The following is a 26,096-nucleotide window of genomic DNA, read 5'->3' as shown; positions in this document are numbered from 1 at the left end:
ATCAACTGAACGAGTCCAGCAAGTGCCAGACCCATCTCCTCCTGAGGGGTCGGCTCCAGAATCGTGTGCCACCCATGCTCAGTCTTGGCAGCAGGCGGACGCAGAGTGAGGTGAAGGCTTTTGGACAACGGCCTTGTGTCAAGAGCGGCAGTGAAGAAGCCATCTCTTTCCAAGAAAAACATCAAGGACAGAGTGAAATTCTGCAGGACATACAAGGATTGGACAGCAGAAGACTGGAGCAAAGTTCTTCTTTTGGACGAATCCTTCTGTTTGGGACATCTGGAAAATCGATTGTCTGGAGAAGGAGAATGTGAGCACTACCATGAGCCCTGTGTCACTGTGCCAACAGCAAAGCATCCTGAGACAATCCATATGTGGTGTTGCTTCTCATCCAAGGCAGTGGGCCCACTCACAGTTCTGCCCAAGAATGCTGCCATAAATAAAGAACGGCATCAACACATCCCTTGAGAGCAACTTCTCCCAACAATCCAGGTACAATTTGGTAATGATGATCTGTGTATTCCCCAGCATGATGGAGCACCACGGCACAAGGCAAAAGTGACAACAAAGTGGGTTGGAGATCATAGCATTGAAAGTTTGGACCCGTGACCAGGAATCTTGGCAGATCTTAATCCCATCGAGGACCTGTGGTCAGTTCTCAATAAGCGGGTGGACGAGCAAAAGCCCACAAATTGTGATCAAATCCAAGCACTAAAAAGGCAAGAATGGACCACCGTCAGTCAGGGTTTGGCCCAGAAACTGATATCCAGCATGGCAGAGCGAACTGCACCAGTTATGAAAAAGAAAGGTCAACACTGTCAATATCAACTCTTTACATACATGTGATGGATTGGCCAATTAAAGCCTTTGAAACGTATCTTTAGAATTGTTCTTCAGTACACCATAGAAATGTAAAAAAATAATCTGAAAATGCTGAAGCAGCAGAGTTTGCAAAACACAACATCTGTGTCACTGCCAACACTTTTGGCCATCACTGTACATGTTAAAGAGTGTAAAGGGGAAGACAGGGTCACCTGGGACACTTTCAAGACAAAACATTAGTAAACCGGTGACATTCGAAGATGATACTGAAATTGGAAGAAAGCAGATAATGATGAGGCAGCTGAAGCCATTCACAAAGACCTGGACAACTGTCAGAGCAGGGCAAACACTTGGAAAGTGCAATTTAAAGTAGAAAAGTGCAAAGTGCTCCATCTGGGCAAAAGGAACATCAGTTAGAGATAGAAGAGGGAAGACACTGAGCTACAGGAAGAGGCCTACGAAAAGGTTTTAGGGGTTTACGTTGATAAATGTTCTCGTCATGAGCTGTGATCGTGCTCCGTTTTTAATTTTTATGTGTTATTGGAAACAGTATCTACGCAGGAGCTTATGGACGTGTGGTGTCCTGGGCTGCTGAATCTATTTCCGATGTTATCATTTCACATTCACTTCATTTTCATGTAGTTAAAAATGAATTGTATTTTTTTCTGGACACCATCTTGGTGTTGATGGGATTCACCATGGGGACCTGACCAGTGATGTGCGGCGTGTGACATCACTGCAGTGACGACTTACAAGATCAGTCCTCTGCATGACTGGGTTTATCGCTGGTGTGTTGTAGTTTGAGTTTCCTGGTATTTATATCATTAGCTTTTAGTTTCAGCTGCGACTTGGGGTTTTTAGTTTTGATTTGGTGAAAGATCACATACTTTTGGGTTACGACCCTAACTTGATTATTAAGTTACATTTTCTCACTTGGTCACTAGTCATGTTCCATCGGCTCTGCTGAACATCATCTAAACATGGCTGGATCTGCCATCACGGTGTTCTAGATGTGCACCCATGGGCTCATGACAGCAAGGGGCCTCTTCACCAAGACTAACCCCCACCCAGCTCAGTGACAGGATGGAGTATCCGAGAGTCGAAATGCCCAAGGTGGATGCGCTTGATTGACCAATGAGGATGAAGTGACCAAGGCTCGTGTGCAGCACTGTTAGAACTATGATCAACTCTCTAATAAGGAGCTTAGTCACTCAGGGGCCTGTGGGGGTCTTAATCTAAGTAACATGCATAAGCAATTAAAATGGCAAATAAAATGTTAAGTTACGTTGTTAAAACTGTTAAATATAAATTGAGAGATGCTAGCAACTTGGTGCATCCCAGGACATGTTGTTCTCTGGCAGACTGTTTAGTCACGAGCAGAGGAGACCACGTGGGGACCAAATCTAGGAATTCAAAATCCTCAAAGGCATCGATAAATTCGGCAGCGTTCGCTCATCTTAAGGGTGAATCGCATACTTGAGGACATCAGTGGAAATTTAAGGGCAGGAGCATTTAGGACTGACGCCGCTAAGCATTTCTTCATGCGAAGAGTTGTGGGACTCTGGAAATAACTACTGAGACATGGAGTTGAAGCAGAAGCCTTCACTCTCATGATTGATTGTTTTTAATTGCTGTTCTACTGTTTCTTTCACATGAACTGTTCAGCTGTTTATGTTTTTTAGGTCGCTATAGTCTTTCATTTTTGAATTGGGGTTGTATTAGTACAGTATGTTTTCATATTTCATTGCCTTCTTCTGTGATACCCATATCATTTGGCTCAGGAGTCGGTGCTTCACACCGCTTTGTTTATTAATGGCTAAGGATTTGCTAGCGACTTTCTCATGAACAAAGCAACATCAGGGGTCACATGGTATAAAGTTTGGGTTTCTTGGGGTCAGGTCATTGTCCGAGTTTGTGGATATTTCACAAAAAGAAATGGAAATCTAAGTTCATTTATGCCTGTCTGCTTCTCTGATCTTTCTGCCTTGGGATCTTTTGGCTACGTTTTGGGTTTCACCGCTTCGACCTGTTGGCTTTAGAACATTAGAACACTCTGGATGAGAACAGACCATTCAGCCCAACAAAGCTCGCCAGTCCTTTTCCCTTTTTCTTCCAAAAAAACATCAAGTCGAGTTTTGAAGGGCCCTAAAGTCTTATTGTCTACTACACTACTTGGTCTCTTATTCCAAGTGTCTAACGTTCTTTGTGTAAAGAAAAACTTCCTTATGTTTGTGTGAAACTTACTCTTAACAAGTTTCCAACTGTGCCCCCATGTTCTTGATGAACTCATTTTAAAATCTCGATCCACTGGACTCATTCCCTTCATAATTTTAAACACTGTCAGGTCTTCTCTTAATCTCCTTTGTCCTAAACTGTAAAGGCTCAGCTCTTTTCATCTTTCCTCATAACTCATCCCCTGTAGCCCTCAATCAGCCTCGTTGCTCTTCTCTGGACCTTTTCTAGTGCTGCTATGTACTTTTTGTATCCTGGAGACCAAAACTGCACACAGGACTCCAGATGAGGCCTCACCAGTGTGTTATAAAGTAGAGCAGAACCTCCTGTGACTTGTACTGCACACATCAAGGCGCTATATAACCTGACATTCTGTGTGAATTCTTAATGGCTTCTGAACACTGTCTGGCAGTTGATAGCGTCGAGTCCACTGCAACTCCTAAATCTTTCTCATAAGGTGGACTCTCGATTTTCCAACTGCCCATTGTGTATTTAAACCTCACATTTTTCTGTGTGTAATTCTTTACATTTACTGACATTAAATTTCATCTGCCTCAAATCTGCCCAAGTCTGTATGCTATCCAAGTCCTTCTGTAATGATATAACGGATTTCAAATTATCTGCCAATCCACCTATCTTGGTATCATCATCAAACTTAACCAGCTTGTTACTTATATTCCTATCCAAATCATTTCTATATATTAAAAATAGCAGCAGTCCCAGCCCTGACCCCTGCTGGTCACCTCTCTTAACATCGTCCAATTCTGATTTGGTTCCTCACACCATCACCCTCTGCTTCTTGTGTCTGAGCCAATTCTTCACCCATCTACACTCTGATCTCCCACTTCTTTCAATTTGATGCCCAACCTCTCATGTGGCACCTTATCAAATGCTTTCTGAAAGTCCAGATAAATAATATCATAAGCTCCACTCGATCATCTCCTTTTGTTGCCTCCTCATAGAATTCCAGCATGTTAGTAAAACACGACCTCCCTCTTCTGAACCCATGCTGACTGTTCAGAATAACTTCTGTCCTTGCCATGTGATGCTCAATCTTATCCTTAATAATTCCTTCCATTAATTTTCCTATAGTTGCTTGGATCTGCCCTGCCACCCTTTTTATATAACGTGATGATATTTGCCATTTTCCAGTCCTTTGGAATCTCTCCAGTGCGCAGTGACTTCCTAAAAATATGCGTCTTGCTTGGGTTTTGAGTCCTCTTTAGCCCCTTGTCTATCCTCTTACCCTCATGGCATAACCTTAATAACCTTTGAGATTCACCTGAATGAGATATCGGGACAGCTAGTCTATCAGCTGAAGAAACAAGCTTGAAGGACAGAATGGTCTCCTCTCGTTTGTCAAGTTTCTTTGGCTCTTATGTTCCACACAGAGAAGTGTGACATTTATAGCTTAACACCTGGGTTGGAGGGCTTCTCCTCTTGCTCTCCATGTTAAGAGTGCTTCTCTGTGACCCAAAGGTCAGTGGCTTGAGGATGGCAAGTGATGAGTAGCCTCTCAACACCACAGAGCAACTGATACAGAACCTTTGGAGATCTGAAGCCTTAAAATGGGACAAAAAAATCTGGCACACTGTATGAAACCTTACTGTACTCCATTGTGTTCAACATAATAAAAAGTCTTAATCCTCCCACTCTGTTAAAAACATTCTGCGTTAGTCTTCAGATTTGTGCTCAGCTTTACACTTCCCTGATCCTGCCATGCTGGCTGTGTAAGATCATAAGAATGTTTCCTGCAGTCACCATAGTGACAGACTTTGTGTTCCCATCATAAGGCACAAGTCGTGTCATTTATAACCTGCTTAATCCAGACCAGGGTCACTTTGGTGGCACTGGGGCCTATGCCAGCTATCATATGGCGCCAGGCAGGAACAAACCCTGGACAGGGCGCCAGGGTGAACACAAACTCTCACACACACTGAGGCCAATTTAGTGTCACCAGTTCTCCTAAACTGCATGTCATTGGACAGTGGGAGGAAACTGGAACAACTGGAGGAAACCCACACAGACACAGGGAGACCAGGGATGGCAACTACACCACCAAGACCTGTGGCCTGGCAACCTGAGGGAACGTTAGAATAGACTTCTTCCAAAACACTTCCCTAATCGACAATCAAAATAAGCAAAAAGGGAAACAGTATGTAAAATAATCAAGTGAATGTATATTAATGAAAAGAAACGAAACAAACTCCAAACAATGTATATATATATCTCACCCCCCCAACCCGCCCCAACATAGCACACGAAACCTCAAAAGTGAACGGCAGAATGTTATAATAAAAGGTGCAACAATAAATATTCAATACAAACCCTCCCTTGTCCCTACACTGAACACGAAACACGCATGAAAGTCCAAAAAATTAAACTAAAGTTGATTAATGGAAGTGAACTTGTCCGGTTGGAGTTGTCCCATGGTAAATATCATACAGATGGAATGGTTGTTTGCTCCTTCCCCAAACAACACAAAACAGTCTTACCGTGCTCTCCTCGGCGTGTTGGTAAGATCCTGAACCCCGGGGTTTGCGTAGTGATGGTGAAGTTGTTACTGTCCGCAGGCATGGAAAGGGTGTAATTCCATCTTTCTTTGGTTTCCAGGTGAAGTGTCTGGGTTGATCCTCCATTTCTTTTCGTCCTCTTGTTTGTATAGCAATGGTTCAGATGGAATCAATGTGATTGACAGGGTCGAGGTTGTTTCCAGGGGGGAAAACATTTAAACAGACACACAACAGACTATCTAAACGAAACAACTCAGCACAAAACACATTTAGGACGTCCCCATTCATTTAGCACCGCTACATCGTTACTGTAAGGCAGCAGCACTTACCACCATGAATAAGGCATATGTTTAAATGCAAAATGAAGACTCTAAATATATAAGCAAAATTAACGTTAAATAAATAAAATAGAACAAAATAAAATAATAAGACAATATGAGGTTAATAGGAAAGTAGCACAAATACAGGCAACAAGCCTCTGGTTGGCCTATGATGGTCTACTCTACACTATAGTGTGTTGTGACCACTAGAGGTCGCTGCGCCACCCCAAACCCCAGACACAACTGCACAGACACAAGTCCTGATGTAATAAAAAGGTTTATTTTCACATGTACATTTTCCACAGTGGCATAAACACCACACCATTCTTCTTCTTCTCTCTCTTTCTTCTTCTTCTTCTCCTCCAGGCAAGCTTTGTTCATCCTCCACACCTGACTCCTACTCACCTGGATGAAGTCAAGTTGCTTCTTTCATTCTGGACCTGGGGGTATTTCCGGGGCAGGGGCATATCCCTTTGGAAGCCCCAAAAAGTAGGGATTACTAATCCTGGCAGCTCCTTCTGACGGTCTCCACGGATGCCCCATGGGACTACAGGTCCCAGCATGCCCTGCAGGTGTCTCTGTCTGGATCATAGCCCAGGGATGCTGCCATCTAGCATATCAGGGGAGCATGTGGTCCTGGCAGGTTGTCTTCCCACGTCCTTACATTACGCTGACCTACCAGCCACATAAGGAACCTGAAATGGATTGGCATCTCGTGCTTGATTCCTGGCTGAGGCAGGAGAGATCCTTGTCTTCCTTTTCTTGCTTCTGAAGGGCTGCCCTCTCATCCGGGTAAGGAACCTTCAGCCGGAATGCCCACCCACTTGTGCCATCCATCACGTTATGTAAGAGTGCCATGTCTTCACCCTGGGGATTGAGAAGATAGATAGATAGATAGATAGATAGATAGATAGATAGATAGATAGATAGATAGATAGATAGATAGATAGATAGATAGATAGATAGATAGATAGATAGATAGATAGATAGATAGATAGATAGATACTTTATTAATCCCAAGGAGAAGACACCTTCAGTTCAATGGCCCCCCACCCCTCAGTAGTCAGTGTAAGCAGGACAGACACTACTGGCTTGAGGCCTTCAAATAGAGAAAAGAAGAAGAGGAGATTCCGAGGTGGCTGACAGCACACAGTTTTCTTAGAAGGAGCAGAACTGGCTTTAACTGAGGAAGGTTGTAACATTTGGCCATCTTCTACTTTGGATACAGTTTGGTGGATGAGTGAGTGGCCGTGCACTTTAGAAGACTATAGGACTTGAGTAGAACAATATTGGTGGATGAGGATCCTTCTTAGAAAATCGTGTTAACTCTCTTAAAGGCAGCAGTTTTATTATTACTCCTTACATAAAGAACAAACAAGCATTCTCATCCGTTTTTCGTTGGCTTTTTATGTTAATTAACTACAAATGTTATCTTGTATTTTGGCTCTGGTTACATGAAATCATTTTGTTGATTGACTCCTCTGCCTTGTACTTTGATTTAGATAGATAGATAGATAGATAGATAGATAGATAGATAGATAGATAGATAGATAGATAGATAGATAGATAGATAGATAGATAGATAGATAGATAGATATGAAAGGCACTATATGATAGATAGATAGATAGATAGATAGATAGATAGATAGATAGATAGATAGATAGATAGATAGATAGATAGATAGATAGATAGATAGATAGATAGATAGATAGATAGATAGATATGAAAGGCACTATATGATAGATAGATAGATAGATAGATAGATAGATAGATAGATAGATAGATAGATAGATAGATAGATAGATTTGAAAGGCACTATATGATAGATAGATAGATAGATAGATAGATAGATAGATAGATAGATAGATAGATAGATACTTTATTAATACCAAGGGGAAATTCACATAACATTTACGATGTTGGTTTCACATCCTGGAATTATTTATTAGAGTATTGTCTTCCCGGTGTTGACCGCTGCCTGTTAATGAAGCCACCATCCATTTGCTGATGTGGCGTAGCGGTCAAGGCTTTGGACTGCAATCCCTGAAGCTGTGGGTTCAAATCCCAATTACTGATACCACTGTGTTACCTTGGGCAAGTCACTTGGCCTGCCTGTGCTCCAAATGGGGAAACGACAAAACAAAACGGAACCGATTGTAAAATAAATCTTGTAAGGTGTCAGCCAAAACCGTAAATGTTACCACATTTAGAGATGTAAAAGAATGAGGGACAGTACTGAAATACAACAGCAGCCAACCAGTGAGCAGGCTGGTGACAGTAAACATACGAGGGTTATAGGTGGGATCTGGGGGCATTCTGTTCAGTGCCTCCATAGGACCCTACCACGACAAAGCCTCATTCACACTTCTGGGCTCTTTTCCGCAGCAGCATGAAGCAGGTAATCCATCACACCCCGGTCAAACCATTTCTGTGTGCACCGCTTGTTCACATTGCTACAGAGGAACCCATTGTGTGTTTTGAAAATGTGCCAAGCTGCTGAGACACGCCATCGTACACACTGCTGGGTTTTCTCCACACACTACATGGAAAGCCCCCACTACCCAAAGCCCACGCCAATCACTATCATATCTGAAGATACGAACACTTCCGGAAATGTTGTTTTTCAATTTAATATTAAATTGCACATGGAATTATCCACACTGAAACTAAACATCTTAAAGTGAATGGCACAAATTGTGCTGAAATAGAACTGCAACTTATTTTATAATTTTTTTTTTCTTTTGGAAAGCCTAACATCGATATTTGCCACAAAGTCAACTTCATGTGAATTTTTTTGATCATCACAGGTGAAAATCAGAGAAAAACAGTTTCTTAAACTAATTTAACTGAAAGGAATATTGTAGTGTATCCCCGTGGGTTGGTCAACTGACTTGGAGTTGGTTTTGTCCTTTGGTTTGGTTGTTGATCTTTTATGTTATAATCTCAGTGACATTTTGATGAGTTTAAAGTGTTCGCTTTTCACAGGTAAACATCTCTTCTCTTGAAAGAACGATTGTAAAGCGCCTAACAGTCTGGGGTAGATTACCCGGGCCAGGGGGCGCCTTGTTGTTTAATGTGTAAGTCACAATTACAGCACTTGCTAAGCAAACAAAATACATTTTACTGTATAAAAAGATGATTTTCAGTGTAATAAGGTGCACAATGTAGAAGATGAGAAACAGCCAGTCAGGAAGGTCATGTTATTCAGAAAGCACTTAGTTCTGAACATGGTTGTGGGGGTCTTGAGCCTATCCCAGCTAGAATAGGGCGCAAGGCAGGAACAAACCATGGACGGGGTGCCAGTCCATCGTAGGGCGAACACACAAACTACACACTCGGGCCTGTTTGGTGTCGCCAATCCACTTCACCTGCTTGTCTTTGGCCATCTTTTACTAGGCCACGTGTGAGTGGCCATGCACTTTAGAAGATAATAGGGCTTATGTAGAACAATTTTGGTGGATAAGGCTTCTGCTTAGAAAATTGTGTTGACACTCTTAAAGGCTGCTCATCTAAGAACAAACAAGCATTCTCATCAGTATTTCAGTTGGCTTTTTTATTAATTAACTACAAATTTTATCTTTTATTTTGGCTCTAGTTACGTGAAATAATTTTGTTGATTGACTCCTCCGCCTTGTTCTTTGATTTACGATGTTGGTTTCACATCCTGGAATTACACCTTTGCCTGTTAATAAAGCCACCATCCATCTGTTGATGTGGCGTAGTGGACTACATACGACATAGTGGTCTTTGGACTGTAGGAAAAAACCGGAGCAGCCAGAGGAAACCCACCCAGACACAAGGAGAGCATGCAAACGCCATGCAGGAACACAAACCTTGGTCTACTAACTGAGAGGCAGCAGCGCTAACACTGCACCACCGTGCCACCCCAGTCAGAAAGGTATGACTCTCAAATCTCTGGGAAGATTAAAATGACATTTCTTTCTCTTCTTTTCATTGCAGAACTGCAGTTTCTGGTTGAGCATCACCTGTACAAGCAGCAGCAGAAGCAGCAGCAGGGAGGAGACGAGTGCTCCTCAGAGAGCCAGGACTGCTTCTCCGACCGGCCCAGCCCCGACTGCCTCCACTGTAGTGCGGACCTCCCAGAAGACGACGGCGTTTGGACTTTAGAGGACAGAGTGAATGTGGACGTCAAGGAAAAGGAGCAAAGCCAGTTGGAATGTACGTTACTCTAAGACGGTAATTCACAAACCTGGGGTCTTCACCCCAAATGAGACCATTAAGCTGGTTAAACAATTGAGGTTGCAAAATGTCTGTAGTAAATACTGATTTTTAGGTGGTTTGCAGCTATGCATTTAATGTATACAATATAATAAAAACGTACTTTTTGTATAACGCTCTTCACTGAGTGCAGGCACAGAGCGCTGTGAATAATTCTCAGTTAAAATACAAGTACAGATTAAACTAATAACTAAATATAGAACTGGTACACATAAAAATGCAGATTTGATAAAACACATAGAGAACAGGATAGAAACTGATTAAAGATAAATGGAGACCAACAATATCTGTCCATTATGAACTATGGCCAGACTAGCTACGTGTGGTCTTTGGGACAAAAAAGACCCCCTAGCAGTTTTTATATATTTGTGAACATGGAGAGGCATCAGCTAACTCTTAAGAATGACCCAGGGCAGAGGACGTGGACCCACCTTGTGCTTGCTGTCCCACTGTCTTTCATAAGAGGACACTGGCAGTGCCATATCTTAGCCGTATCACTGGCAGATGAGTCCTATTCCTCTTTGTCTCGAGAAAATATCTCCAGACAGACAATGTGTTTAGTGAAATGTCAATGTCAATTTATTTATATAGCACATTTAAAACAACATAGGAATGCTGTGGCCAAAGTGCTTTACAATAATATAAGAAAAAAAACATACAATTAACATAAATAACATAAATAGAAATAAAATAAATGAACATAAATAAAATAAATAATAAATAGACGTAAGATTATAGAATCACAATGAGGAAACCATCAGTATTACTGAAGGTCACGGAAAGCAAGTGAATAGAAATGAGTCTTTAATCTTGTTTTAAACGGTTCAATTGTAGACAACTTCTTTATATGATGAGGTAAAGAGTTCCACAGGCGAGGAGCAGCAGCTGCCAAAGCCCTGTCTGTCCCCACTTGGTACGAGGAACAACAAGAGACAGCTGACCAGAAGATCTAAGCACTCTGGATGGCTGATGTAAAACACACAGTTCAGATAAATAGGTAGGAGCAAGCCCATGTAAAGATTTAAAAACTAGCAACAAGATTTTAAAATCAATTCGAAAACTGGGCAGCCAGTGTAAAGAAGCTAATACTGGAGAAACAGAATCAGACTTTCTTGCCCCAACCAGAAAGTGAGCGGCAGCATTCTGGACCAACTGTAATTTGCGTATCAGGGATTTATTAATCCCAGAATACAGCGAGTTGCAGTAATCAAAGCATGAGTAGCTTTCTCAAGATCCCTAGAAGATAAAGAAAGGCTTGATCTTACCTAAAAGACAAAGCTGGAAAAAGCAACTCTTGACTACAGAATTAACTTGTTTCTCAAAAGAGAGGTTACTGTCAAAGATAACACCAAGATTGTAGACTTGAGGTTTGCAAAAGATAGAGAAAGAGCCGAGAAGTCCAAGACCAATTTGGGCTTTAGCTGATGGACCCACTATAAGCACCCCCGTTTTATTTTGATTCAGATCAAGAAAATTATTAGCCATCCAGGATCTTAATTCAGACAGACAGTTGTGCAGTTGATTCATTGCAGAGTTGCAGACTGGAATATAAACCTGAGTATCACCAGCATAGCAGTGAAAAGAAATGTTAAATTTCCTAAAAATAAATCCAATAGGGTGAAGGTATATAGAGAATAAAATAGGACCCAAAATGGATCCCTGAGGAACACCATATTTAAGAGGAGTAGTAGATGAAAAAGAGGAATTTAAAGTCACTGAAAAGTGTTTACCAGTTAGATATGACCTGAACCAGTTAAGATCAGCCCCTTTGAGCCTAACAAGATGTTCAAGCTGCAACAGCAATATCTCATGGTCAATAGTGTCAAAGGCAGTGGACAGGTCAAGGAGGACAAGGACTGCAGTGCCACCTGAGTCAGTAATAATAGAGATGTCATTGAATACTTTCAGGAGGGCCGTCTCAACAGCATGATAACGCCTAAAGCCAGATTGGTAGATCTCAAATAAATTATGGGAGTTAAGGTGATCAACCAATTGATTATAAATAATTCTTTCTAATATTTTAGCCAGAAATGGCAATTGGAAAATCGGGCAAAAAGTGGCTAAAACTCCAGGATCTAATTCTGCCTTTTTTAGACAGGGACACACTGCAGCATGTTTAAAAAACGAGGGCACAACCCCCTCACTAATAGAAACATTGATAATGGCTAGTAAAGATGGATCCAAAACATCAAATGCTTCCACTAAGAGGCATGGTGGTACAATATCAAGAGGACTGAGAGTAGGTTTAAGGGTGTCAATAGTACTTTTTAACTGTGAAAGTGAGACAAAATCAGAAGATTCCAAGACAATACAATGATTAACAGTAGAAAGTTCATAACCAGTTGGAACAATACCACACTGGATTGTATCAATTTTACTGACAAAGAATGAAAGAAACTGCTCACATGAAATAACAGTACTATTTAATCCCGTCACAAAAGAGGGTGAATGGCTGCTTTAATTGAATTAAATGAGACCCTAGAATTCTTAGAATGATGGGATACTAAATCAGCGAAGAAATCATGTTTAGCTTTCTTAACTGCAACCTGGAAGTTGAATAGAGAAGTCCTAAAAATCTGTTTAGAAACAATCAGTCCATCTTTTTTCCAACGCCGTTCCGTTGCCCTCCATTGCTGAGGTGTTTCACTTGTTAAGCTGCAGTGTTTGCTTCGTTCCGACTTTGTGTCTCTTCATTGGTGTCATTAGCATGATGTCGTTGTAGCGTGGTGGCGTTTGCTGCACACAGGTCTTTGGTAGCAAGTGCCAAAATAATTTAAAAGTGCACGCATTCGCCATCTAGTGACTGTGGTTGAACATGAGCAGAGAAGACTGCTCCACACACACACACACACACACACACACACACAGGCCTTTCATTTATATATGTTTAATGACAAAAATCATACCAGAGAAAGTTATAAGGAAATTCACCGTCGTGGAGACTTCGGCTAAATGGCCGCTCCTGGGTTTTTAATAGCGGAGTCTACGCTGGCCGTCCAATCTGATGAGAGAACCTTTCCATCTTATGATTCCAACACTCCTTTATCCGAGTGACTTTTCCATACACAGGAAAGCAGCCTTTTGTAGAGATATCGTGAGCGCCACACACCCCTTTCCAGTGACCTCTTGACCCCCCCATGCTCTCCCAATCTGACTACAGACTTCATAGAAAGAGTCACCAGGGCCTTAAATATCTCTGGTGAGGTAAATAAACCTCTCAATGAGGTTGATATTCTCTCTGCAGACAGACACACTGGCTATGGCCATCATTTTTATTTTATTATTTTATTTCCATTAACTTTTCAGAACCCCCTCATATATAGGGATACTCATAAAAATCAAGGGTAATCATTTTGGCAATTTTAATTCTCTTAGCTGACACAACACGCAGACTTGATCAGTAGATAACTCTTTAAACAAACTGCAAGAGGTCAAAGTGTGTTGGAGTACCCCATTAACCACCGTAGGCAACAAAACAATAAACAGTCAATCAGCTCATGGTTACGCTACACTTGTGCACCTAGCTATATGTAAAGTTCCCCGGGATAATCAGGGGGTCCTGTTAGTGCTACATTGTTTACTAAATTATTAGTGCATTTACATGTGCTTCAATAACCTAATTATGTGTCTGTGTGTGTATCTCTGTGTCACAGTTTCTTGAGGACAGTCTAGAGCTTAAACAGCTGTACAGAAAAATACCAAACTCGAAACTTAAGCCTGTGGTGAAATGACGATGTGCTGATTAGTTTTTGAGCCAAATCATGCAAGAGAAAGAGGCGCTTTAGAGCAACCCTCAAATATCGTAATTCTGTAATTCATTCTGAATTCTTCTCGTCAATTTCTATAGTAACAACCTATTTTATGATCCGAAAGATCAGCATCAGTGCAGTAAATCATTACTGAAATGTTACAGAATAGTTTGGGTAATTTGGTTCCTAAGGCGCAAAGCCTACTGATGTTCACATCCGAATTTTTTATTGGTTGTTTTGACCGATCCCATTTCTAACACTTAGCATCAGGGATAATGGTGCATGTGATGCAGTATATGCTTTTGTTTCAACAGCCTTTGCTTTTTGACTTGCATTTTGTACCTATCAGCAGATTCTTTCTGATTATTTGCAGCAACCTCTGTCCGACTCTCAAAACTTTGAGTTAAATACTGGAAATGGAAACAAGTGGCCTTTCAGAAAAGTCCCAGCCAGCAAATAAAGTTTTCCCATATTCCCACTGAGCCTGTGCAAAATATATTGTGCAATAATTTTCACTATGGTCCTGAAGTTAAAATTGAATGGGATTCTAATTCATTTTGTAAGTGCAATTTTATGAACTGCTGCAAGGCAGTGAAAGTGAACTGATCAAATTTCAGCTGACATGCAGATCTTGAAACATGAGATTTTACACACATGCTTTAATGTATTTTGTACATATGGGAGTGATCAGTATAGATCAAGAGTGCATGCATCATATCATCTGTAAAAAAAGATAATTTTTTAAGTCCTTCCCTTGTGATTCCCAGTACTGTTGGGATGGCAAGGGGTTTAATGGCAATAGCAAATAAAATTGGTGATAAGGGATGGTGACAGCCATCTCTGATTCCATGTTGTAAAGTGAAATAATCAGAATTTATATTTTATAGATTAGTTGAAGCTTTTGGGCTGGAGAATAAAGATTTAACCCAAGCACATGTACAGCATTTGCTTCAAGTCTAAACTTGCATAATGTAGTGAATAAACAGCCTCATTCAACTCTATCAGAAGATTTTCTGTGTCTAGATGTAACAAGACCCCAGAGAGATCAGTTGCTGCTGGGGTATACATCATATGTTAATCGAGCTTCACAAATTTCAGAATTTTCCGTCATCAAAAAATACTGTTTGATCTTGCAAAATTATAATGGGAAGCACTTTCTTGAATCTATTTGCTGGAGCAATGGTCAGAATCTTAACAACGTTAATCAATGGAGAAACTGGTCCGGAGGATGAGCATTCCTAGGGTAAATGGTAATTGAGAGATGACTCTGAGTTTCAGGTAAACATAATAATGGTGAGCACGCCTGTATTGTTGTGAGCTAGGTAAAATGACCAAGTTTGGCACTGGTTTGGTCTACTCCTGCACCTTAAGATTAACACACATGCAGATTCTCGTCACACAGTTATGTCCTACTGCCAATCACTCTGTAATGTCCCACATCAGATCCCTTCCTCATTAGTGCTTAAGAGTGATGCTTCAAGCCTGTCACTCCTCAGTACTCCACATAGGGACTCACTATCGCCAGCACTAACAAACGTGCGGGTATCCCCGAGACACACAAAGGCTCAACACACTTACCAACCAACGGGGTCTTACTTCTACTGCATTTGTTCTTCTATTGAGGTGCAGCTTCTCAGACTTGATAAACCCTGTGGGCAAGAAAGCAGCAAGCTTCCCATACCAGATGCTCTAATATTTACTTCAATCACTTAAGGTATAAAGACAAAGTATAGAAATGTAAAAGCAATGTGGCATTTTTAAAGTGTAATAATACCAATAGAAGAAAAGTATAATAGAAATAAAATAGAAAAAGATTAGATATAGATAGTGTGAAAAAAAGAGACAGAACAAAGTAAGAGAGTTGGAGCACCACCTTGGTGACCCCACATAATCTGAAAGACTGTACAATAGTGCAACTCACAATAGTCTGAGGAAATGTCTTTTCAGATTCAAGTTCAAAACAGAACTGGGAACATGCCCCGTTCCAGGGTTATATACTCACTCAGCAGACACTCAAATCTCCATATCAGGTCTCCCTCCATAGCTTTAGCATGAACAACCCAGATATCTCCCAGAGACACTTGGTCCTTCAGAACAGCCTGGACACATGGATGCGGATGAGCCTTCACGGTATCTTCTGGATATAACCTAGACAGTAAAGACCCCTTTTGTCCTCGAGAATACCTTAGACACATAGAGGCTAACACACCTTCATGGTGTCCCCAGATATAAACCATGGCACATGGAGGGAGGCTGACACATCACATGCATTACTCCCACAATGCTGGCCTCTCTTCTTGTGTCCCCCCTTCAGTCCGCTAACACTGTGAGAAAGAAGGCGGCAATCTCCCCACACCAGGTGCTCGGTATTTACTTTATTTAAATATCAATGAACATGGTCCCAATACAAAATCCAGAGGCGAGGTTGAAAACAGAGCGAGGGTTCAAAAATCCAGGAAATCACAAGCAAAAGCACAGAAACATAAGAGAACACAAATTACTTCATCCATCCATCCATCCATTTTCCAACCCGCTGAATCCGAACACACTTTACTTTATTACTGCAATATTTCAATGTATGCTGACAAATATAGAACTTTAAAAGCAAAGCAGTATTTCTTAAAAAATAGAATAATAGCAGCAGAAAAATATTAATGAAGTAATGTACAAAAGTACGAATGAATATTAGGTCTGGATTTAATATTTAAAGCCTTAATAAAATACAAAGACTGGGATATCAGCTTGCTGTTATTATAGTGCTAGCAGTGCCACCATGATGTCTCTCCACTTCACCACACAGCTCTACAGGAGTTAATAGGAGCAAAGCTTTAGTTTGATGGTTTGTCTTCTGAGTTATTGATCAAGTGATTAGTTTGCAATATTTTCCTTTTAAACTCTTAAATGATCTCTCAGGGTGCCGTTCAGATAAAGCAAAAAAACATTCAGCTTTGACTAAAAGTCACTCATTATGAGAAATGCCTCCTCTTTTGGAAGCTTTTTGTCGTGATCTGGGGAGTCCCGAAAGCACAGATACAAAAAAAATTTCAAACGTTACCCACTAGTGGGGTAGAAAACACTGTCAATACCCCTGACTAGAAACCCAAAGGGCCGAGACAAAAGTTTATAAAATAAAAAAAAAAATTTCAAAAGGCGGTGAAATGCACAAAGCTGTGTAGAGCACAAGGATTTGCCTGAATAGACAAGGCAATCCACAACGAACAAAGTCCCAATACAATAGCCAAAAATCATCATCATAAAACAGAGCAGAGGTTCAAAAATATCAATAAACATGGTCCCAATACAAAATCCAGAGGCGAAGTTGAAAACAGAGCAAAGGTTCAAAAATCCAGGAAATCACAAGCACAAGCATGGAAACATAAGAGAACACACATTCAATGAACCGCCAGGAACTATGGGATGCCCTCCCATAAACAGGGTGGAGGGCAGTCTCTGGGTGGTGATGGGCAGGTGGGCCTGCCCCTTGTGGGACCACCCACAAAGGACAAGGGACATAACTGAGGCCTTTCCCCTTTTCCAACAAACAAACAGAAAAGCGTACATAACACATAAAAATAAATATTAATACATATAACTGAAATAAATTTAGACAAAATAGACCCAAGACACAACTTTGAAAATGCTGACTGAAGCAAGACACTTTCTAAGAAAATAGTGCCCAGAGGTAAAATGCAGGAGGTGACAAAATTGGTCAACTCACAATCAGGCAGAGGTCAGAATACCAAAAAGAGAAAGACTGAACTGATTGTCAAAGGCTGAAACACGAAACAAAAATAGTGGAAACAGCAACACTGCAAAAACGCCCTTACACTCACTAGCAGATTTATCCCTAACTAACAATAATTTTTGACATTTTTATTATGAATCTCAAAGCTAGAATGGTAGGCACTGTGTACCACCATCTTAAATAAGTGTAACGTGATGTAGTCATACATCACGTGGCTACCTAGAGACATGACTGACAGTGGGTGTAGTTGCTATAAACAACATGGCCTCCCACACGAATAGGAAACATTAGAATGAAATCAGCTGGTAAACACCATAAAGTCATCACTACTAGAATGTTATAAATTAGGGATTCTAAATCACGAGATGCTATTGTTTATGATGGTAGTGGGTCAAGGTGCATCCCATTCCCTGATCTGATGGTCACATTTGATTTCACCAAGGTGGAATGCCCCCCACAATGTTTACATAGGAAAGAGTGATTCACAATACCCCAAAGTTTGAGAAACACTGTTATAAATAATAAACAACAACAACAAAAGTCTAAAAAGTCAAAACACCTCCCTTTTCACACCTCATCTCCATTTACCAACATGCTGGTCGCCTCAGTTCACTCCAGTGGCTCCAGATCTCAATCCAATAGATCATCTTTGGAATGAGGTGGAACAGAAGGCTCTTGACTGCATTATCTACAGGAGCCATGTGTATCCAGCAGGAGCCACGTGCACCCTGGGAAGAGGTTCGTTAGAGATTGCAGCCATTACTAACTCAACAATATAGATAAGCATATATCTTACATCTTTCCCTAACGGTACGACGGTGATTCTAAACAGAATAAAGAATCAGTAACACTAAAAGAAAATTATACTAGGTTCTGTTTAATATAGGCTTAACACTCACAAGTGTGTAAAAAGCACAAGAGACAAGAAAAAGGGTTTGGGGCTCCACCCTGTATATTAACAATAATGTCTTCTAAAAAATAACATCATGGCTCTAAAGACTGAGTCCAAGATGGGACTAACTGCAGGAGGCAAGTGGTTGGCTTTATATGTAGTGGGCAGGAAGAGGAGGGTCCAACCGGATTAGGTGGAAGTGAGGTCAGTAGGAGGACGTGCTCCAGAGGCGGAAGTGGAACCTGATTGGGTTTTAAGTGGTCTTTTCTTCCTGTGAACTGCAGAGGTGGGAGAAAAGATATTAATTAGTACACTTCATCACCCTCTAAGCCAACGTTTTACCCTTAGTTAAGCCCATTGACTTCCTCCCATGCGCACATGTGTGACACAAGAATATAATACTCAAAGGAGAGCTACTTGGCCAAAGCATGATACAGTCGGAGTATCTTACGATCACTGCTTGTCCAAATTCGAGTGTGGGAAAGCATGTTGTTCTAGGCAAGGGCAGGAGCAATGTCTTCCACCCGTCCGCAGGTGAGCTCTGCTGTACTGGGCAAAGTCTAAGCATTTATACAATTCCTACAGTTCAAGAGTCTGAAACATGATCATGCAACCTCCTGACATGGGTACATTCTTACATTCTGGTTTGTTGGTTCATCACTCATAGAAAATAGAAAAGCCACTGAACTTTTGGATCACTGCACACTCCTTCTTTCCCAGAATATCCTGCCTTGGCAGTGAACAGTTGCTTGTTGCTTATCTTCTTGTTATATTGTGAATTTCCTCTTAGATAGATAGATAGATACTTTATTAATCCTATCTATCTATCTATCTATCTATCTATCTATCTATCTATCTATCTATCTATCTATCTATCTATCTATCTATCTATCTATCTATCTATCTATCTATCTATCTATCTATCTATCTATCTATCTATCTATCTATCTATCTATCTATCTATCTATTGCTAACCCTAGTGAATCTGCCCCCTCTGTCAGTCAGCTTGCCTCGTGTGTCATGTGACAGAAACATGTCTTTTTCTGTCACCTGTCTTACATATGAATGAAATCAGATACAATGAAATAAATGTAACAGGTCATAGTGACATACTGTAAACGTTGGCTACACCATGTAACACCAAAAAGTCAGCAGAGACCAAAATCCCTAAGGAATTTTACCAGCACATTCTTGAAACAACAACAACATTTATTTCTATAGAACATTTTCATACAAATTATGGATCTCAAAGTGCTTTACATAATGAAGAAAGTGAAAAAAGACAAAATAAATAAGAAAATAGAATTAGGGAACACTAATTAACATAGAATAAAAGTAAGGTCCGATGGCCAGGGAGGACAGAAAAAACAAAAAAATCTCCAGACGGATGGAGAATAAAAATAAAATCTGCAGGAGTTCCAGGCCACGAGACCACCCAGCCCCCTCTAGGCATTCTATTTAACATAAATGACCTCAATCAGTCCTCATTATAATCAGGGTTCACATAGAAGAACTTGATGATGACAGTCATGTGGACCTCTGGCCTTTAATCCATCAATGTAGGGACATCACGGTGCTTTGATCAGGTGGTGGGGGCGCAGATCAACACCACAGAAAACCGGAAAAGGGATAGAAGAGAAAGTAGGGGTTAGTACGGACTATGGAGCCACCAGGAATGATATTGATAATTAAATGCATATACAGAGTATCAGGATTAAACTAAAATGAAGCTATGAGAAAGCCTTGTTCAAATTGTGAGTTTTTAGCAGTTTTTTAAAGTGCTCCACCATATCAGCCTGCCGAATTCCTATTGGCAAGCTCTTCCAGGTTTTAGGTACATAACAGCAGAAGGCCGCCTCACCACTTCTTTCAAGTTTAGCTTGAAGATCTAAGGTTACGAATTGGAGTGTAAGGTGAGAGACATTGTGAAATATAGGATGGAGCAGATTATTGAAGGCTTTGTAAACTATAAGCAGTATTTTAAAGTCAAAATGAGGAAGAAAACAAACTTGGCCTTGTTCTGGTGGAAATTAGTGAGCTCTACCCAGCAGACCTAAGTGGTTTGACACTGAGTGTATATTTAATTGTACAACGGGCTACAGTGTAGTATTAAGCACTATTAATATGTGTGTCTTGGTCTATTTTGTTTTTGTTAACCTGGAATATTCCATTTTTGTGGTTTATTTTGTTTACCATTTTGTTTTTGTGACACGTTCGTGGTGTGTCATGTGACTCTAATCGTCATGCTGCTGGTGTCATTGATTTACCTGTAAAGACATGATGACTTTATGCCTTGGTGGATACTCCACAGTTCAATTCTCTCTAGTGCTAGTTAGTTATTTCAAGTAAGCTCTAGCACTAGCTGTGTCTTCTGAACTGCTTTTGACATTGACTCCTGATTTTCATTTTGTTCTTTGAATTCTTGTTTGCTCATTTGATTTCAACTTCCCAGTTTTGAACCTTTGGTAGAGCACAAGAAATCTGTCAAAATGAGAGGAGATCATTCAGTCCATCGATCCCGTTTGCTTAACTAATAGCTAAGCTGTCCCAACATCTCATTCAGATTCTTCTTAAAGGTCATCAAGGTTTCTTCTTCAACTCCATGCCTCGGTAGTTTGATTCAGAATCCCACAACCCTTTGCGTAAAGAAGAGCTTCCTGGCTTCAGTCCGAAATGCACATCCCCCTTAACTACAAGGGTGAGCCAAAAAGAAGTACCACATTTTCAAACGTTTATTCTACAAAAACAATAAGATAAAATACATTTCATTACAACACAAGAAAGGGTATACAAAATAGATTTTTTCACTTTGTTTTAATAATGATGTCTTCAAGGTTTTGAAGTCAGTTTGTGAATACCTTCGACTTGAGACAAGCCCTGCAAGAAGAAATCGCATGGAGCGAGATCAGGCGAACGTGAAGGCCACCTGACATTGCCGTGCCTGGAGATCAGTTTCCCCAGGAAAGATTTCCCACAAAACTTGCATGGATCTCCACGCCGTATAAACTGTTGCTCCATCCTGTTGACACCAGGCATACACCACATCCATTTCTTCCAGTTCTCTAGCATTTCAGTGTAATGTTCTGAAGTGATTGTGACCGTTGCTCCCCCCTATGGGCCTACAATGCCAAATTCTATAACAGCGCACCAAACTGTAACACGTTCACTGTGCAGGGGTCTCTGATGAAGTTCATGAGGGTTTGTTTCAGCCCAATAGCAAAAGTTTTGCTTATTTACGCAACCATTCAAATGGAAATGTGCCTCATCGCTGCACATGACGATGGTATCTCGATGAACGGTTTGCAGAATGTTCGCGCACGCAACTCTCTACGGCTCTCCCAGTCTCTCTCAGAGAGTTCCCGCTCTACCATCATTTTGCATGGATGAAAATTAAGGTCCTCATGCAAAATCAAAGATGTGTTGGAAATGCCTAAGGCAGAAGCAGATTTGTGAGCTGAACCCTTACAGCTTGGATGTTTTCAGGAATTCGTACAGTCTGAGGACGGCCTGGAGATTTTCTGTTCAATGTTGTTGCACCCGTCTGTCTAAATTTAGCCACCCACTGAGATTGTTTTTCCGATTTGGGATGTCACTGTTAGCAGGAATGCTTAAGTTGTGTAGTGATGATAGATTTGTTGTTTTTGAAGAACACTTCGACAGCGAAAGCACCGTGTGCACCAGACCAAGGCATGTTGCTGGCCAAAAACTACAAAGGATTGCCTATGAAAGGACCCCTACTCTAACTCACTTGGCTGCCTCTACCTTGCGCAATGACCTTGAGCAATGTGGTGCTTCATTTTGACTCAGCCTGTACCATGGGTGTCTGAGTATGTAATTCACACTTAAGCTGAAAGAATCCCACTGGATCTCATTTACCAAAACCCTTTCAGAATGTTGAAGACTTGGATTAGGTCCCCGTGCAGTTTGTGACTATTCGGGTTTAATTCTCTGAGTCCGTCACAGTACAACGTGTCCTTTAGTTCTGGGATGCACTTGGTTTTCTTCTCTGTTCATCTTCAAATGCTGCTATGTCTTACTGTATCACAGTGACAAGAACTGCACACAACACACCAGACACCTGATATTTATCTCTTTAGTTGCGTCTGCATGTTGCTTAGATCATAAGAATGTTGTGCCATCGTAAACCCCTAAACCCTTTACAGAGGTAGCTTCATGTATTTATGTCAGTGTCTCCCACTTTGTATTCATAATTGATGTTCCTTTGGCCCACACATTGCACTTTGAACTTTCTACATTAAACTGCATTTTCCGAGAATTCACCTGGTTCTGCCTCCTTAGTGTCTGCCATTCCTCTTTAGTCTTATAAAGTGCATGTGCAGGCTCAGTGCAGTAAACTGAACAGAAAATAAAAAAACTTTCACTTAACGTCTTTGAGTAAAGTAGACCAGTTTTAATCTTCTGATCGGACATTCTAATTACAGTTCAGTTTTATTCTCATAGAGAACACTTCCATGATGCTTAGCAAAAAATCATCACACAGTATTCACAAAGAATTATAGATGTAAATAACTATAGGTTTTTTTTAATGCCATCCTTACATTGTTCTAATATTAACAATTACATGGAAACGTATGAAGATAGCTGAGTTAACACAAACTGGCAACGCTAAGTTTCAGCCTGTTGTGTCAAATGAGAAATTTAGACAATGAGATGAAAGATGGCCATGTGGGGCAACACTGGAGCACCATGAGGAACAGGCCGGTCACCTTTACTGTTCATTCCATCCACCTACAAATATGACATTGGCAGATTATGTCACTTGTGCATGGGCCAGGAATACAACACACCATGTTATCTTCGTAAAGAAATAATTTCTCTTCTTATATTTCCCCAAACCCCCAATTGTTCCCCACCAAGAGATTTAATAGCAATGGCAAATAAACTAAAATGTGATAAATGGCACTCTTGTCTAGTTCCGTAAGATAAGAATCGGGATTAGTATTATTTACATGATCTGGTGCCTATGGGCTAACACAGGGGTTACCAGACCTTTTAATGCTAAGCCTTACCAAAATGCCGTACCACCTGATCAGTGCCCCCCACTAATATTAAACTCAATGATGCACAGTTGGGCATGATCATGAATCGACATGATTTTGGATAACAGCAAAATTATTCCAAGCAAATGCTTAACTATAGAGGATAACTGAGGAATATGCAATGAAATATCACGTCGTATCTCTAGGCTGGGGGGTTCTCCTCATTTTTTCTTGTCGTACCTCCTCCAGGAATTAAATTGTTTTGAAGTATCACCATTTTTTCAGTCTTAAATTGTAAGGCAATTGGTAATTGGAACACATAATGGTGAGATTTGTTTAAACCTTCCCATTACTTAACCCTATCGGCCCTGACATCCTATTACTAGTACATAAATATGCAGCCATTTTTGTAAAGCACAGGTACATTTGCAGCCATTGGAACTGGGCGTGCTGCTATTAGTGCAGACTGGAGAGACTGGCATACAGTCTGCGAAACACGTAAGTGAAAATGGACGCTTCCAGAATGTCCGCAGCACATAGTAAGTAGCTCCACTTTCAATGTTATTTCCTCAAGAAGTTTTTTTTGATGCTAAGATTGGTGTGATAGGATTAGAAATGAGAACATTAGAGGGTCAGCTCAGGTAGGATGGTTGGGAAACAAAGTCAGAGAGGCGAAATTGTGTTGGTTTGGACATGTGCAGAGGAGAGATGCTGGGTACAATGAGAGAAGGGTGCTAAGGATAGAGCTGCCAGGTAAGAGGAACAGATGAAGGCCTAAGAGAAGGTTTATGGATGTGTTGAGAGAGGACATGCAAGTGATGGGTGTGACAGAGCAAGATGGAGAGGACAGGAAGATATGGAAGAAGATGATCTGCCATGGCGACCCCTAAAGGGAGAATCAAGAGGAAGAAGAAGAGAAGATTGAAGTATTTGGGAGCTATTATATAATAACCAGTAACGTCGCACTGCATGATAACATTCGGTGAATACACTTGACTTGAGCATTCCTAGATTTCCTCCTCTTTCTCTGTACGTTTAGCATTTGTTTGCTCGGAGGTTGATGCGCTTGCTGATTCCTGAGCAGCTCTTCTTTTCTCCACCCTAGCGGCCCGCTTCTTCTCTTCTTCTGTCGGCATCTTTTTGCGTTAAAACTGATTAAGTCAGTGTTTGTGTTGCAATGACTTAGTACGTTTTCTTTCATTTTTCACTTAAGCTGGCACTTAAGTCTTCAATCTAACTCAAGAATGATTTAAGATATGATGAGGTTGGGGAAGTGACGGTGAAGATGTCAAAAATGAGAACGGTGCCTGTACACATGCGCCCCACAGCCGCCCTGCTGGCCACTGCTGACAGTTGATTCTTCAAAAAAATCAAATAAAAATAAAAATAGGAATAACCTTGGAGGTCAATCTTCACTCCAAAAGAGGATAGTAGAGGTCACGTAGTATATGTGTAGCAAATTTCATGTCAATAGGTCAAAAGGTTTGCAAGCTACAGGTGATTTAAAATCCTGGACAGACAAACGAACAGCCACGGTAGTGTATTATATAAGAAGACTAGACAAAGAGCCCGTTTCGACAACGTAAGATGAAACGGGCACGAGTGGAATAGTAATAAGTATAAGCACCACAAACCTGATATAGGTGTATTGAATGAATGCGTAATTGAATCAGAATGCGTAATTAGGCCTCGAGCTGTTGTCGAAATCGCCTTTCAGGCCTCTAGAGCTTTAATCGAAGTCCCCTTTCTCTTTGAGTTTTTGCGGCCGCAAATTCGCTGCATGCCGCGATGTTGGTCTCGTAAGGTTTTTCGGGCAGCTGCGCAGAAGGCGACTGCGCATTCGGCTTCGGACGGACGTCAGTGAGTGAGTGAGGAGGCTGGCAAATTAGATAGATAGATAGATAGATAGATAGATAGATAGATAGATAGATAGATAGATAGATAGATAGATAGATAGATAGATAGATAGATAGATAGATAGATAGATAGATAGATAGATAGATAGATACTTTATTAATCCCAAGGGGAAATTCACATACTCCAGCAGCACCTTACTGATACAAAAAAAAAAAAATATTAAATTAAAGATTGATAATAATGCAGGTAAAAATAGACAATAACTTTGTATAATGTTAAATATTAACGTTAACGAGTCGCATAGTTTGGGGGAGGAACGATCTTCTCAGTCTGTCAGTGGAGCAGGACGGTGACAGCAGTCTGTCGCTGAAGTTGCTCTTCTGTCTGGAGATGACACTGTTTGGTGGATGCAGTGGATTTTCAATAATTGATAGGAGTCTGCTCAGTGCTCGTCGCTCTGCCACAGATGTCAAACTGTCTAGCTCCATGCCAACAATAGAGTCTGCCTTCCTCACCAGTTTGTCCAGGCGTGAGGCGTCTTTATTCTTAATGCTGCCTCCCCAGCACACCACTGCGTAGAAGAGGGTGCTCACCACAACCGTCTGATAGAACATCTGCAGCATCTTATTGCAGATGTTGAAGGACGCCAGCCTTCTAAGGAAGTATAACCGGCTCTGTCCTTTCTTACACAGAGCATCAGTATTGGCAGTCCAGTCTAATTTATCA

The 26,096-nt window shown here is 40.9% G+C and overlaps 1 protein-coding gene across 1 annotated transcript in view; it reads left to right on the top strand.

The window, feature by feature from the left end:
* Positions 1-26,096, top strand: part of LOC114649095 (protein phosphatase 1 regulatory subunit 1A-like) — a 148,380-nt gene that overhangs the window by 100,219 nt on the left and 22,065 nt on the right. The window contains exon 5 of the mRNA XM_051925103.1: positions 9,849-10,067. Coding sequence (XP_051781063.1) covers positions 9,849-10,067 — 219 coding nt within the window. The remainder of the gene's footprint in view (positions 1-9,848; positions 10,068-26,096) is intronic.

Source organism: Erpetoichthys calabaricus, chromosome 3, assembly GCF_900747795.2.
Source record: "Erpetoichthys calabaricus chromosome 3, fErpCal1.3, whole genome shotgun sequence".
NCBI lineage: Eukaryota > Metazoa > Chordata > Cladistia > Polypteriformes > Polypteridae > Erpetoichthys > Erpetoichthys calabaricus.
Note: the sequence above shows the minus strand (reverse complement) of the source record. Positions and strands in the feature narration are given on the sequence as shown.